The sequence below is a fragment of the Eschrichtius robustus genome, chromosome 3, assembly GCF_028021215.1.
Source record: "Eschrichtius robustus isolate mEscRob2 chromosome 3, mEscRob2.pri, whole genome shotgun sequence".
NCBI classification, from domain to species: domain Eukaryota; kingdom Metazoa; phylum Chordata; class Mammalia; order Artiodactyla; family Eschrichtiidae; genus Eschrichtius; species Eschrichtius robustus.
In genome coordinates this window covers 42591154-42608163 of record NC_090826.1, presented here as the reverse complement: position 1 = coordinate 42608163, position 17010 = coordinate 42591154, and the positions used below count along the sequence as shown (strand labels likewise).

The 17010-nt window shown below is 36.9% G+C and overlaps 1 protein-coding gene and 1 pseudogene across 1 annotated transcript in view; one reads left to right on the top strand and one right to left on the bottom strand.

The window, feature by feature from the left end:
* The window catches only part of FAF1 (Fas associated factor 1), a 478956-nt gene that overhangs the window by 65341 nt on the left and 396605 nt on the right, over nucleotides 1-17010 (top strand). The window contains exon 2 of the mRNA XM_068539848.1: nucleotides 5049-5117. Coding sequence (XP_068395949.1) covers nucleotides 5049-5117 — 69 coding nt within the window. The remainder of the gene's footprint in view (nucleotides 1-5048; nucleotides 5118-17010) is intronic.
* Nucleotides 4119-4806, bottom strand: LOC137761695 (proline-rich protein 3-like; annotated as a pseudogene).

Genomic DNA, 17010 nt, shown 5'->3' with positions numbered 1-17010 from the left:
AGTAGGTGTCCTGCCTCGGACATGTGCCTGCCCTTCTAAATTGCCCAAATGTTTTTGAGTGCCCTAATTTCCCAAAGAAACTCACTTTGCAGCTTTTCCTCCAGGTTTTGGACGTGTCTGTCGTTTGACTCAACTGTAAGATTTTGTCGCAGGTGGCAGTGGATTTTTCATTTGCCTTAAAGTGTTTTTTTTTTTTAAGTTTATTTATTTTTGGCTGCTTTGGGTCTTTGTTGCTGTGTGTGGGCTTTCTCTAGTTGTGGTGAGTGGGGACTACTCTTCATCATGGTGCATGGGCTTCTCATTGCAGTGGCTTCTCTTGTTGCGGAGCACAGGCTCTGGACACGCGGGCTTCAGTAGTTGCAGCACACAGGCTCAGTAGTTGTGGTATGCACATTCAGTAGTTGTGGCACGCAGGCCCTAGAGTGCACAGGCTTCAGTAGTTGCAGCACGTGGGCTCAGTAGTTGCGGCACGCGGGCTCTAGGGTGCTCAGGCTCCAGTAGTTGTGGCGTGTGGGCTCATTGGTTATGGTTTGCGGGCTCTATAGCCCAGGCTCAGTAGTTGTGGTGCATGGGCTTAGTTGCTCCGCGTCATGTGGCATCTTCCCGGACCAGGGATCGAACCCATGTCCCCAGGCAGATTCTTAACCATTGTGCCAACAGGGAAGCCCCAGCCTTAAAGTGTTTTTGAAGAATTGCCCCCTGATAGCTACTTTTCTGTCTTAAGTGAGATCCAAGTTGATGAAACAAAGGAGAGTGCCTTCAGTCAGTCCTTCAGGTAGCCCGATAGGTCACAAGAGACAAACATTCTTTGAGAACAAAGTCTTCTCGGCTCCCTCTAGAGTCAGGGTCCAGGGTCCAACCATTGGAATGTAGGCTAGTGCATTCAAGACTGCTCTGGAGCCAAGAATGAAGAAGGGGAAATAAAAATGCCTCAGGGTTTTCATACTGTTTTTATAATAAGTCACCTTTTTCTTGTTTCATCATTTGCTTGGTTGACGTATAGCTTTGACTGTTTTCCAGAGTTTTGGCAAATTTGATTCTGACAGTTTTTGCTCAATTTTTTCATGTTTCTGTGGAGGGATGGGCTCTTGGAACTACGTCCTCCACTGTGTTTTGTTTTTTTTTTTTGAAGACAAATGGTGATGTCATTGAAGGAGGTGTACTTTTGCTTGTGCTTTCTGATAATTGCTGCTGTTAGGCTTGCTCTGCACTCCCTGTAGTTTTTCTTTCTGCTTCCTTCTGTGTAACTTCTGCCCTACCTTAACTGTTCTTAGTAGCTTTTGTTAGTACTTTGGAGCCTTTGGTTTATCCTTGTCTTTTCATGTAGCTTAAGTTGAAGATTGCATTTTTAAATGTCTTACTTGGTTGCCTTTTGTTGCTTTTTTATGTTATTCAGAGTTCAAACTGTTCCTTTACCCTGCAAAATTCCCTCTTGGTGTTTGTAGTCAACCCCTGTTCCCACCTGATAACCCTAGTAATCATTAATATGTCTCCTGTTCTTTTAACTTTGCCTTTTTTAGAGTGCCATATAAATGGAATCATACAATGTGTAGCCTTTTGAGTCACGCTTTTACTTAGCATTTGAGGTTTATCCACATTGTTTTGTGTTGTTAGTAATTTGTTCATTTTTGTTGCTGAGTAGTTTTCTATTGTATGAATGTACAGTTGAAGGCCATTTGGGGTGTGGTCTGTTTTCAGCGATTATAAATAAAGCTGTTATAAACATTCATGTATAATTTTCATGTGAACATAAGTTTTTATTTCTTTTAGATAAGTACCTAGGAGTGGGATTACTGTGTCATAACTTTCTAAGAAACTGATCATCTGTTAGCACTGTTTTCCAGAGCGGCTATATCATTTTGGTTCCTCCCCAACAGTATATGAGAGTTCCAGTTTTTCTGCATCCTTACCATCACTTGATATTGTTTGTATTTTGGGCTTTTGTCACTCTAACATATGGAAATGGTATCTCTCTGTTTTTTTGCATTTCTCTAATGACTAATGATGTTGAGTGTTTTTTCATGTCCTTATTCTCATATGTATATCGTCTTTGGTGAAGTTTCTGCTAAAATCTTTTGCTACTTACAATTTATCTAAACTGAGTTTTTTGAGAATTTAAAATTCTTATATTCTGGTTATTAGTCCTCTGTTACATGTGTTTTGCAGATATTTTCTCCCAGCGTGTGGCTTGCCTTTTCATTCTCTTAACAGTGTCTTTCGAAGAGCAGTAGTTCTTTTTTTAAAAAGCTTCTCTTTATTTATTCTTTTTTGGCCTCACCACGCAGCTTGTGGGATCCTAGTTTCCTGACCAGGGATCGAACCTGGGCCCTTGGCAGTGAAAGTGTGGAGTCCTAATCACTGAACTGCCAGGACTGCCAGGAAATTTCTGAGTAGTAGTTCTTAATAAAGTCCACTTTATCGATTTTTTGGATTGTACTTTTGCTGTTGAATCTAAATGTCACAAAAATTTCCTTCTATGTTTTTTTCTAGAATGGCATTAGAAATTGAATGAGTCATATATGTAATTAAAAGTTTTTTAGTATCCACATTAAGAAGCATAAAATGTAAAAGAAACAGGTGAAATTAACTTAAACATTTGTGTTTTATTTAAGCTAATATATTTTAAATGATCGTTTCAACATTTATTCACTAGAAAAATTATTGAGACACTTTACATTTTTGTTTTTGTACTAAGTCCTACACTGGTGTGTATTTAATGCAACACATCTTAACTCAGTTGAGCCACATTTCAAGGGCTCATTAGCAATATCTGTCTAGTAGCTACCATATCTGACAGCACAGATCTAGAGGCTTTGTAGTTTGGGGTTTTACTTTAGGTTATTTATTTATTTATTTAGGTATGTATGTATTTATTTTCCACTGCGTTTGTAACTAATATAAAAAAATTTAAGAAAATAATTCATTCTCACTTCTCCAATGGCTCTCGTCCCTCCCTCTTGCCCGCACAACTCCTGACCTGTTTCCTCAGGGCCAGGTTCAAAACTGAACCCGTTTACTGCCATTTTCATAGAAAACAACCAGTGCCAGGGATGTAGGAGAAGAAGGTTGGAAGTGGGCAAGAGTACTGCCCAGGTTCTATCCAAAGGTAGGCCAAGTGGAGATTCACAGAGTTCAAACAAAAGGGCTGGTGGCCTCACAGTGATGTAGTCTAAGTAAAACGGGCTGGAGAGGAGATAGGGTAGGCCCCTCAGAGGCTTTAGAGGACATCTCTTGGGCCTGTGTCAAACCCAGAGAAACTGACATTAGAAGAAGAATGGGGAGGGCCAGGGAGGGCAGTCTTGTGGAAAGTTTCATAATTCTCCCATGTTGGGAGGTGGGGAAAGTCTAGAGGGTACCAGTGGCCTCACTCAATTTAGCAGAAGAATGTACTCAACTGTTGGAAGTCACAAAAATGCCGTGGACACTGAGAAAGGCTACGAGGGGACGTACAGTTTCACAAACTGCACTGACCACAGACCATAGCAGTGGTGATCATGCTATTGACACACAAATTACGAAACCCCAAAACAGGAAGTGTAGCCTTTTAGGGAGTAACTCTGTACCAGTCATTTAAAATTGACCCCAAGTCAGACAACCTGATGAGTTTCACAGAGCAGGTGACAACATTGGGGGTAGGGGTTGTGACATATAATGGACTTAAAACAAGCAGCTAGAAGAAGAGAATGGTAGGAAACTGCTCTACGGCTCTCAGGAATCAAGGGCAACAGTGGGGGCTCAGTGGACAGATGAACAAGAAACAGCACTAAAGAGGTTTCCTGTTCAGCCGTCCATTGGCGAGGGGGAAGGGGATCCAGGAGGCAGTTGAATGGAGCAAAGATGGGGTCCTGAAGATGAGGCTCTGCAGACTGGATCAGAAGAAAGAGTGCACATCGTGCACCAGTGATGAAACACAACTTTGGACCCCACATGGGCGAGGTGGCCATGGGGATAGGTGTCACTGACTGAGGGTGGTAGTTGGGACAGCCCCACAGTAGCCATCACAGGGCCACAAGGAAGTATATGGCCACTGGATCACAGAGGGCTCCTTCAAGCCTGGATGGGAAGGCACAGTCTCACAGAGGAGGTCCATGGACTCTGCGTGGTAGAAGGCACAGAACTCAGTCCTCATATGGACAGTGGACCTTTTTGGCAAAGTGCTGGCAGACGAGGTGGTTGAATCTGTCTTCCATAACCTGGGGTCCATCCTTGGACGGGCAGGTATTCTTGATAAGAGACCAGCTCTTGAGGCTTTGAGGATTTCTCCGCTCTTTGTGAAAGCCTTCCTGGAGGGATCCCCATGGCCTGGTCCAGGAAAAGGAAGTTTAGCATTAGCCCCTCCACCAACTATGACCATATGAGCCAGATTTGGAGCTCAGCCCTCCCCGAATTCAGCCTCTGCTCCAGGGAGGAGGTGGGAGACTCAGCAGTGGTGGAATCATTGGTCCCCTTGACCCTGGAGGACCTCTGTGAAGAGCTGATTTGGGGTCACCAGGGTTTCCATTGGTCATGATGGGAGGGCCCAGGAGGCTGGGTGGTCCGATGGGACTTTCATCCCTCTCCAGTCTCTTCCTGTTCTGGCAGTGGGGGCTGCTGCTGACTCTGCTTCTTGCACTTCAGCATTGTGGTTGTGGCAATGGCTGCAGCGGGGTTTTCATCTGTTATTATTTTGAGTTAATTTTTGTATAAAGTACAAAGTACGGATTGAAGTTCATTTTTAACACATGGCTGTCCATCAGAAGCTCTTTAATAACGTTGTTCTGGGCAGTTAGAGATACAGAGATCATCCTGGGCTCCAGGGCTCAACATTTAAACATATTTTATTACTTTATTGTCTTTTATTTCACTATAATGTAAATTTATGTTGTAATTAACAATTTTTAAACCGTCTGTGTAAAATGCTTAGAAGTTTTAGGCATTTAGTGTATTGGCTTTATTCATATACCTATTCAAACTTAAATAACACATTATGCTGTTTATTTTTTTTTAACACTAATTAACCTCTCCATTCCCAAAATCCTATCTAAAATTCTTACTTACTTTGTTTTTAGGCATGTACTGGCATTGAAAACATTGATGAAGCTATTACATTGCTTGAACAAAATAATTGGGACTTAGTGGTAAGTACTTTCTTTTTTCCTTTTTTCAGCTTTATTGAGATGTGCTTGACATATAAGATTGTGTAAGTTTAAGGTGTACAACGTGATGATTTGATATACATATATATTGCAAACTGATAGCCACAGAAAGGTTAGTTAGCACATTCATCACCTCACATAGTTCTTTGTTTTGTTGGTGGGAACTTTTAAGATTACTCTTTTAGCAACTTTCAAGTATATAATACGGTATTGTTTAACTATAGTTACTATGCTGTACATTGGATCCCCAGAACTTATTCATCTTATAAGTGGAGGTTTGTACCGTTTGACCACCTTTACTCATTCTCCACCCACACCTGCCAACTACCAGTTTACTCTGTTCTTATGATTTGGTTTTCTTTTTAGATTACACATGTAAGTGAGATCATGCAGTATTTGTCTTTTGCTGTCTGACTTATTTCAAGTACTTTTTTCTTTATACGACAGGTAATGAAATTTTATGTATTTTTGAATGTCTTTAACATTCCTTATAGGTAGTTCAGCATACCATACATAATCCGTCTATAATTCTAATCTGAATGAATAAAATCTAAATGTCGTATTTTTAATATGAAGTTCCTATTTAGTTTAGTATTAGATTAATAAATTATTATGAAATCTTAGGTAATTTAAGTTATTTTTAAACTTCTCTTCTCTGACTGTATATTAAGGTTTGTCTTCCCCTGTAGTATTGTGGTGGAGATTGGAAGGAGAGAAAAATCAGACTTGTTTGAATGTCTGAATAACTCTACTTGATGTTTCTCCTTCACTTCTTGGGGTGGGGGTGGGGAGTCTCACTGATGATTACTCCTTTCTAAAGCTGTTAAAGAAGTGGCATTCTGCTGTGGCTTTCCTTATGAACTTCAGGCAATTTATTATAGAAGTGGTTTAGTTTTTTTTAAGGGGGGTGGGCAGTAACTCAAAAGGCAAGGCCCAGAACAGCACAGCACTGCACATTGACAAAACTGTAATTTATTTACAATTGCAAAGCAAACTAAAAATAAATTGTACAGCAGTACAGGAACAGTATTGGTTGTGTTAGGATGACACAGAGGTCTCTCCATACCTTTGAAATCCGAAAAAAGTCTAAATTAGAATTTTGAAGAAGTGCTAATTTTTGAAAGTCAGAACTCAAGGTGTATAATTATAGAGCTGAGATTAGTTGTGTAGGTATATTCAAGTCCATACATGGATTTACATAATCAACTGTTAATAAGCTATTTGTTTTGTGTAGATTTACCACTATTAATTTTTAAATTCAAAATATAAAAAAAATTTACAGCTTGTAAAAGTAATAACTCATTATAGAAAAATGAGAAAATGTATAAATTTACAAAGAATAAATTAGTAATCACCCTTAATTCCATCACTTAGAGATACTTATTGTTTAAAATTTTTGGGTATATTATTCCAGAATGTTTTCTCTTAATTATATGATTAAAATTAAAAAAAAAATACAAATTAGATTGTTCTATTCCTACCGTTTTGTAATCTGCCCTTTTCACTTAACAACCTATCATGAATGTCTTTCTGTCCAAGTAAATGTGATTGTTCATCATTCTTTTTAATGTTTAATGTTTGGATGGTACTTCATGGTATGGTTGTGGCATAATAATTTTACCATTCAGTCCTATGCTGTTAGACATTTAGAATTTTTGTGGTATTTTGGAGTTCTACACATTAGAGGACATTCTTGTACATTCATCCTTGCTTACTTAACCTATTGTTTTCCTAGAAGACATAGAAGAAATTCAATTAATAATTGAGTTTCTGAGTCAAAGTGTATACATATTTTTAGGTTTTTGGATACTTATAGTTATATTGCCTTCCAGGATGGTTGCACTAATTTAAATTTCTACCAACTATATAAATTTTTAAGATTGCCTGTTTCATTGAACCAGTGCTATCTTATTTTTTCGTGTTCTGGCACTTGTCAAAATTTACAAATATTTGTATGGCCTGACTTCAAATCCATCCTTTTATCACTGTGTTATTCTCTTAACAAAGCACAGTATAGTGACATATTCCTGATTTCTGTGTGGGGGAAGGGACAGCAACTTATTTGGAATGATATCACCAGGTTTCTTGTCTTGAAACTTCTTTTGCAATAGCAAGAGCATTGCTTTATTTAGTATGTATATTCTTAGGGTATCTCTTGGAGAGGCTGATGCAGATTATTGGTTGAGGTTAAAAATCCCACCAAGCCACTCTTGCATGGTGCTGATGAGAGATATATGGGCTGGAGTAAAGGGAGGTTGTAGACTAGGAGTAATGGACTACAAGTCTCTGAAGTGAGAATTACCATCTTTGGGGGATGGATGTAAGTTCTTTCCTTACCTGCTTTCTATTGGTCCATGTTCATTAGTTTTGAAGGTTAAACATTTATTGGTTCTGGATATTTTCTCAGTACAATAATCTATCTAGAGTATTGCAAGAAGAGAATTTTTCCCAGATAGTGTTAAATAATTGAATGGTACAAGTATTCTCCAACTGTTTCTGAGTTATTTGATTTTGGAAAAATATTAAAATAGCACTTGAGCTAAAAACACTGGTGCTGTATTTCTGCAGAAATGCAATCTTATCCTGTGTTGGGCCCAAGTAAAAGCATCAGGCTATTTTTCACAGTCTTAAACTTCGGCTTTCTTTTGAAATATATGTCCTAGCTGGCTTTTCTTGTAAATAATGCACTTTTATCCACAGTAAACATTTGCTGTGCTGTGTAAGTATCTTGCTTTATAAAATTTCTGATTTCCCTTGTTCTTATACAGCACTCACTTTACATTGTGGTTTTTAAAAAATAAAGCAAGTATTTTGAATAACCCATTACTAGTTCAAACTTTCATTAGGATCATGGAACTTTTTATATGGTGTTTTTTATATTTTGCCTGTGCATTATATTTTGTGTTTGTAAATTATAATTATCACTGCTTTGTATTTTATGGGCCTTGTGGAACAGTTTGCATAGTTTGAGTTTTTAACTTAGGACATGTCTGTATTTTAAATTTTCTGTACATATCAGTTAGACTTCTGCCATGTTTTTGTGCATATTTTGCTAGAGATGTGTAGAGGAATGTGAGTTAGGCATCACAATCTGGAATTGTGATGAATTAAAAAAAGTCCAATAACAGAAAACTCATTCTGTCGGTACTGAATGCTTACAGTATACCCAGATTTATGCTAGATACAGTGAAAGCTTAAAAACATGTTAACACTATATGGTGTCTGACTTTGAGAAGTGTACTGAAAAATTGATAAGACAGGTGGTCTCTTATACATGTATATTATACTCAGAAATAGGAATAACTTCCTGAAAAAGTAATGATTACAAATATTTTTGCTATTTTATAGATTTAGACACATAGAGAAAAAAGTGTTCTATATGAAAATATAGCCCAGTCCCAGCAACTTTAGTCATTAGTCTTTCCCTGATACTGTACATTATTTTTGTTATATAGCTATCCACAGAGCAGTGCTTCCAAACCCTATGTTTTAAGTACCCTACAATTGACTACTTATTTTGGGGAAACTGCAGTTTGGGTTATAAATGCTAAATTCTGAAAACAAAATAACATGAACTTTAATACTATTGGTAAGCATCTTGGGATACTGATTTACTTGACATGAATCGTCCCCATACCTCCATCTTTTTCAGACTTTCATTTTTCACATTGTCCTGCATTTGTAGTTAGGAGAAGATTAATGTCTTTGCAGTTGATTCCTTCATTGCAGACAAGTATTTTCAGTATACATCCAGAAAGATGAGTACCTGAGGGGGAATTATTAACAATCAATTAGAATCTTTTACCAAAGGATTGCCTTCTTACATGGAAGCATGCTACATCATCACTATATATTGTAAATTATAAATCTGGGCTCCAGAATTGACCCACTGCTTATTTTCTGTTTTCAGTATAGAAGAATTTGGGCCAGTGGAGAATAGAAATCTGTACAGCTCATGTTAATTTTGAGTAATCAAAGTGTGAGGCAGCTAACTCTAGTGGTGAACCCATTGCATTCATCTTGAATCAAGAGCCCTGGCTTTTCAAAACTCTTGTCATTATTTTATTGAGTATGGCCTAGGCTAAGTTACTTCTCTCTGAATGTCAAATAAAATAAGGGGTTTGGGCTAGTTTATACTCAAGATCCCTGATACATGAAATATTTATGAAGAATCTATTTATGTCCTAATTTCTTTTAATATTCTACAAAAGCAGTCTACAAAAGCAGTCAATTATGAATAGTAATACAAGTAAACATTTTAATGGAATTTTATAAGTTTGAAACACTTGTATGTATACCATTTTGATTAATCCTTTGAACAACTTTATGACATAGATAATGGCCAGACAAGATGCTGTGCTAATTGTTTCTTGGAAGGTTTGTATATATGAAACTCTTTCAATAAATTAAAATTTCCAGTAAGCTCTAGGAGATCCAGGGAAGGCTATTTGACGTACACTTGATAACCCAGTGCTAAGTGAAATAAAGTACAAGTAAACATTAACCTAGCCATACTACATTTTAAGTACTCTATGCTCTTAGGAAATGATTTTTGAACTTTGCACTCAATTTCTGCTCCGATTTGCTGCCTGAGGTGACATAGCTGCTCTGCTGAAGAAAGACTCTATTCAGAGAGCTTGTATTTATCTTTAACTGCATGTCCCAACTTGGGGCAAAAATGAAACAAATAAGCCTATCCAATTTTGTATTGTTACTGAATTTCTAGTCTTCAAAGATAATTTTGTATTAATAGAAGCTTATAATAAAGTCAATAACTCTGAAGAGTCAAACCCAAGGAAAATTATGCACATAATCTGTCTCATTTTGAGATTCATTGAGGTGCTCTGAGACATTTCCATTCCACCAGTTTTCACTTTTGAAGAAATGTGTTTTAATACTTACCCTAAAATGCCTTAGAACAATTTCTTCTACTACCCTACTCAGGATGTGGCTATAGAGTTCCTCGAATGTGCATTGTTTTGCTATCAATACTTTATACAGTGTTATGAACACCTGCAGTTTTATGAATGAACTAGTCTAACCAGTGACATAATGAGTCTCTGTCGTCAGAAAGCAGCCAGATACTGAGTGCTGCCCTTCATCAGTGGCCATTAGACACTGGCTTATATTTGCACAGATCTTTGCTATGACAAAAGAGATGTTACTGTGAAGGAGTATCTCATCCTATCAATTTCTCCTCTTTTGCTATAGTCTTCTTTGTTTCCCTTGTTTTCAAGGGACTGTAAGCCCCTTAAAATTCTACAGAAGTTTTCAGTTTCTCAGTTTGTAGTTTGGCTATCATCCGTCCTCCTCTACCATCTCTCCTTTTATTGAGGGTCTACTTTGTGCTAGTTATCATGTCAAATGATTTACCTACATTATTTCATTTAATCTTCACAGCAGTCCCAAAAGGTGGTTAGGTAGGTATTATCTTTATTTTACAAATGAGAAACTGAGGCCCAGTGATTTAAGTAAATTGTTCATGCTCACTCAGCTGATAAGGGGTAAAACTGTGATTTTGAGCCCAGGTCTCTCCATAAAAATTTTAATAGCTTTAAAATTGTAGTTTAAGGTTATTAAATTTTCTATACCCAGTGTGTTATTCTTTTCTGAATTCCTATACTTTTCTTTCTGCCACTCACAACTAATTTCACATTGTCAAGTGAAAGAGCTTTTGCTATAGTTACATAATGGTACTTTAAATATGTTTATGCTTTGCTTTCAAATAGATTCTAAGATTCTAGAGGAAAGGAATTACGTTTCTTATTAATTTTGTCTTGGCACATGGTAGTTGCTTAATAAAATATTTTACTGATTTTATTATTAGCATACTTACTTTTGAATCTATTTTCCATTTCCATTATTTGGATATTTGAAAAATCTTTGCTATTAAGACTCATGACTCTTACTGCTATCAGTGTTCCTTATCTGGCAAACATAAGATTTGAGGAAAGAGGGAGGCCCAGATACGCAAGGAATAGGATTGGGCTGATTTCATTATCTCACGGATAAAATTTAGATGGTTTCTTCCCGTTGTAGCTTTTTGAGAAATATTGTTCACAAATAAACCCTTTTCTTTGCAATTTTTTTCTTGGCATCTCAAAAAAATTTTTTTTCTCTCCTGTTTATTTCTGGTTGTACCATTCTACTCTAAAGAAAGCTCATCATATCCAACCTATTTGAAATTTTTCATCAGTTCTGCCTCTCAGGAGAAAACTAAGTGTGATAAAAGAATGCTGTTACTTAATGTATAATTAAGTGGGTATGAAAGAATTGTTTTCTCCCTTTCAAAGGAAAACTTAAGTTTTTACCAACATGAAGTTCTCAGTTTACTAAACTTACAGTTAGTGGTTCACATTATCAAATCAAAACTCTTTGAGGTCCACATTTTTTCCCGGACTGCAACTTGACTTTCTGCTTATTTTTTCATTGGTTTTTGCTTCATATGTTGTTACTTTTCCTTTGAATATAATCTAGTTCTAGAATTACTTTATTGCATGAACCAAACATCTCCTCTTTTATAAAACCTATGGTAGATAATAGTTCAGAGGCTTTAAGACCTAGTAGGAATGTGGTGTGTTAATCCCCTAGCAGGAAGTGATATGCCCATTGTTAAATGAAATTTGGTAATGTGGCTAATGTTTATTGATTTCTAGTACTACTTATCTAACCTGTGCTTCAGAGCACAGTTAAACTCTTTAAATGAAATATGTAGTAAGGAGTCCCCTTACTGCTATGAAACTAAGCTGAAGGCTTTATGCTAATTCTGAAAGAAGTAGTATATGCTACTTATGATTTGAACATTTAAAAGAAAATAAAAATTTCAGTGGTTTTGTTTTTAAAATTGTTCAGTTTAAGCAGATATAGTTTGATCTTGATATTTTATAAAGCTTGCTAACCTACTAGTTAACTTGATTTTAAAAATGGGGTTTTTTTCAACAAGTTGCCTTGATATGATATTTAACTAATTTATTTCTATTCCTGGAAGTGGTTTAAACAAAATACCATTGCAGCAAAATCAGTGGTTTAGTGGTTACACCTGTAGATGTGATGACTTGCAGTTCTTCCTGCTGGTTTCAAGGATCAGCTGACATAAACCAGTGTGTGCTTGGAAAAGAAAAAATAATATGGCATTTAAAATTCCTACTTTTACAACTTTATATTTATACTGACAATTTTTAATAATTTGCTACTTAATGGTAATATAATTAAAAAAAAAAATTAGTTGTATTTCTATCTTTAAGTAAAATGGTACTTAAAATGTTCACATAAGAAGATTTATATTTCCTTCCTATATATCCCGAGGTTCTCATTTTCTTCATTCCCTCTTATTTATTTTTCTTATTAAAAATTTTTTTTCTAGGTGAGTATGCTTAAGATCTACTCTTAACAACTTCATTCTCTTTTAATAATCTATTTTTGTGTTTTGTTGTTTGGTTTAGGTTTTTTTTAACTTGATGTTTTAGGAATTTTTTAATTATATATTTTGGGGTCCTCATCTAATACTTTCTTTCTTGTGGATGGATTTCTCTCAAACACAGACTTGCTCTATGTCTTTAAAAAAATCATAGCCAAGTTTAAAATCTCTCTTCATGGTAAATAGTGATAAACATAGTTTCATAGTTCTTCACATACCAAGGCACTCTGAGATTAACTATGCTCTGTCTGTATCCATTTTAGTTACAGGAAACTGAACAGTGGAGTTGTTCTTTGAATTCCTCTGTTACAGAATTTGGGCCATCTTTCTTAGCTTAATGTTGAAAGCCCTCTACCATTTAATACTGCCTCTTCATTATGAGTGAGTTTCCATAACTCTGGAGCCTGTATGACTTAATACAGCCAAACTAGCCTATAACGTGCCATATATATTCCTACTGCCAAGCTTTTGCTTCTAGATCTCCCATGAATTTTTTCCCCTCTTCCTTGCTGACCATCTAGATGTTATCCTTCCTTTAAGGCTCACCTGAAGTCTAATCCCCTCTATTCCCTAACAACCTCTTCTCTCAGTAGGGACACCTGTCTCTGAAGCTTCGTATCCCTTGTTGTGGTACTACTCTTATAACACTTAGCTTTTACTGTATTATTCCCCTTCCCTTCACCCCAACACATGCTTCATGTGTGGCACATGCACACACACACACACTGAAAGAGAATGTGAAATAATTGTTTAAAGAATTAAAATTTACACATCCAGCTAGGGTGTGTAAGGAAGTTATATGGATAAGCATACACTTTCATAGATGTAGCTGGGAAAATGTATTACATGATACCTTTAATAAATCCTTGGCTAGTAGCTATGTAGAAGAGGTCTTTGAGAATATCTTAGTCCTTATTTATTGCCACATTATTACCTACATGTTGGCATTTTGACTTTTTTATTTTTAAACCAGGAAGTTTATTATTTTTTTCTTAATGTCAAAATTGAGATATAGCCTGTACACCGCAAGTCTAATAGCACTCTCACAAATTCCCGGCTTGAATTTTGGGATTTTTTTTCTTAGTAATTGATTTAATGTATAGAGGATGAATTTTTAAAAATGTATAATGACTGCTGACAGTGTGTGTAGAATATGAGAATGTCTAAAAATGCTAGGGATTTACAGAAGAGTTGCAAAATAATGCAGGGTTCTTGATACACTTCATCAAACTTCTAATGTTAACATCTTGCATAATTACAGTATAATTGGTATAGTACTATTGGTAATTTTGGTATAATACTATTATAATAGTACTGTTGTACTATTGGTACAATACTATTAACTAAACAACAGACCTTATTTGAATATCACTAGATATTCTATTAATGTACTTTTTTTGGTTCAAAATCTGATCTGAGATCCACAATGCATTTAGTTTTCATGTCTCCCTAGCCTCCTCCAATCTGTGATTTTTAAAAATTTTTTTAAAAAATTTATATTTTATTTATTTATTTTTGGCTGCATTGGGTCTCCGTTGTTGTGTACGGGCTTTCTCTAGTTGCTGTGAGTGGGGGCTACTCTTTGCTGCAGTGTGCTTGCTTCTCATTGTGGTGGCTTCTCTTGTCGCGGAGCACAGGCTCTAGGCGCGCGGGTTTCAGTAGTTCTGGAACACAGGCTCAGTAGTTGTGGCACACAGGCTTAGTTGCTCTGTGGCATTTGGGATCTTCCTGGACCAGGGATCAAACCCATGTCCCCTGCATTGTCAGGCGGATTCTTAACCACTGCACCACTGGGGGAGTCCCCAGTCTGTGATTTTATCCCTCAGCTGTTCTTTGTTTCATGACCATGACACTTTTGGAGACCACAACACTTCAGGTATTGTGTAGCATATTCCTGAGTTTAGATTTATATGATGTTTTCTCATGATAGACTGAGCTTATACGTTCTTGGCAAGACTACCACAGATGTAATTTTGTGCCTTTCTCAGTGTAACAAGAGGTACGTGATGTTAATATGTCTTGGGCTTCCCTGGTGGCGCAGTGGTTAAGAATCTGCCTGCCAATGCAGGGGGCACAGGTTTGAGTACTCGTCCGGGAAGATCCCACATGCCACGGAGCAGCTAAGCCCGTGCACCACAACTACTGAGCCTGTGCTGTAGAGCCCGTGAGCCACAACTGCTGAAGCTCACACGCCTAGAGCCTGTGCTCCGCAACAAGAGAAGCCACTGCAATGAGAAGCCTGTGCACCACAGGGAAGAGTAGCCCCCACTAACCGCAACTAGAGAAAGCCTGCGTGCAGCAGTGAAGACCCAACACAGCCATAATTGAATGAATGAATGAATGAATGAATAAATTTATATTAAAAAATGTCTTATTATTCGTGATGTTAACTTTGACACTTGGTTAAGATGATGTCTCCCAGGTTTCTCCACCTTTGTCATTAGTAAATATCTTGTGAGGAGATACATTGAGACAACACAAATATCCTGTTTTTTTTTTAAATTAATTAATTTTTGGCAGCGTTGGGTGTTCGTTGCTGCGTGCAGGCTTTCTCTAGTTGTGGTGAGCGGGGGCTGCTCTTTGTTGCGGTGCACGGGCTTCTCATTGCGGTGGCTTTTCTTGTTGCAGAGCACGGGCTCTAGGCATGCGGGCTTCAGTAATTGTGGCACAAGGGCTCAGTAGTTGTGGCTTGCGGGCTCTGGAGTGCAGGCTCAGTAGTTGTGGTGCATGGGCTTAGCTGCTCTGTGGCATGTGGGACCTTCCCGGACCAGGGCTCGAACCTGTGTCCCCTGCATTGGCAGGCAGATTCTTAGCCACTGCACCACCAGGGAAGTCCCCAAATATCCTGTTTTTCATTAAACTTTTGCTCACTAATTTTTTGTCCTCTATTGATTTATCATTATACCTCTTTTGAAATTTTTTTTTGTAGTTGTCCTAGGTTTTAAAATATACTTTTTCAACCATCCGAATCTATATTTAAGTAATAATATACTGCTTCATGTGTAGTGTGATGGCCCTACAGCATTGTATTTCCAATTCTTCTCACCCATGTTTTGTACTATTGTTGTCATGTATTTTAGTTTCCCATATGCTGTAAAACACATGTTGCTACTATTTTTCTTCAGATAGTTATCTTTTTAGAGCAATAAAATATAAGATGAAATCATTATATTCATTTTATTTTACTTTCATTTGTTTTATTTCTTTGTGTAGGTTTAAGTTTTTGTCTGGTATCATATTCCTTCTGCCTTAACTACTTCCTTTAATATTTCTTGTAGAGTAGGTTTGCTGGCAGTATATTCTCACAAGTGTTTGTTTGTCTGAGAAAGTTTTTATTGTGTCTTCATTTTTGAAAGATGCTTTCAATGGATATGGAATTCCGGATTGACATTTTTTTTTTTTCCTCCAGCACTTTAAAGATGTCATGCTGTTATCTTCTAGTTTGCATGGTCTCTGGAGAGAAGTCTGTTGCTATTTTCATAGTTATTCCTCTGTATGTAATGTCTTTTTCCTCCCCTCTGGCTGTCTTCAAGATTTTCTCTTTGTGTTTGTTTTTCAGCGGTTTGGCTATGATCTACCCAGGTGTGTGTATGTGTATGTGTGTGTGTAGCTTAAATGTTCTTAGATGTTCTTAGATCTGTGACTTTGAACATTCTTTTTTCTTTTTAATTGGGACTAAATTCATGTACATATAGCTAACCATTTTAAAGTATATAGTCCAGTGGTATAAATACCACTGTGTATTCCATGGACTTTTATTCCATTGCATATAAATACCATTGTGTATTCACAGTGTTGTGCAACCACCAGCTCTCTTTAGTTGGTTTTGAAAATTGTTGGTTATTATTTTTTCCTGCTCTTTCCCTCTTCTCCTTCTGTGTTTCATATATTAAAAAGTTTGGTTTTGTCTACAGCTCTTGAATGCTCTGTTCTGTTTTTTCCCCACCTTTTTTTTTTTTTAATGTGTTTCAGTTTGAGTAGTTTCTATAGACCCCTGTCTTCAAGTTCACTGATTCTTTCCCTGTGTCAGTTTTACTGATAAGCTTATTGAAGACATTCTTCATCTCTGTTACTGTAGTTCTTTTTTTTTTTCCCTAACATAGTCTCTCTCTCTCTCTCTCTCTCTCTCTCTCTCTGCTGAAATTACCCATCTGGCCTTATCTGTTGTCCATTTTCCCCATTAGAGCATTTAATATTTTAATCACAGTCCTTTAAAATTCCCTGTCAGTTTTTAGTATCCTACCTAAGTCTGTTTCTGATGATTGCTTGTCACTTGCAAATGTGCTTTACCTGGCCTTTTGGTATGCTTTGCAATTTTTGTTGAAAGCTGGACATTTCATGTAGAATAGTAGAGACTAAGGTAAATATTTTTACGTGTGGAAATTGACATGCATGCCTTTCTGAATGCTAAGACTTTAGTGCAGGTGTTTGAGTTGATCTAATTTTGAGCTGGGTTGT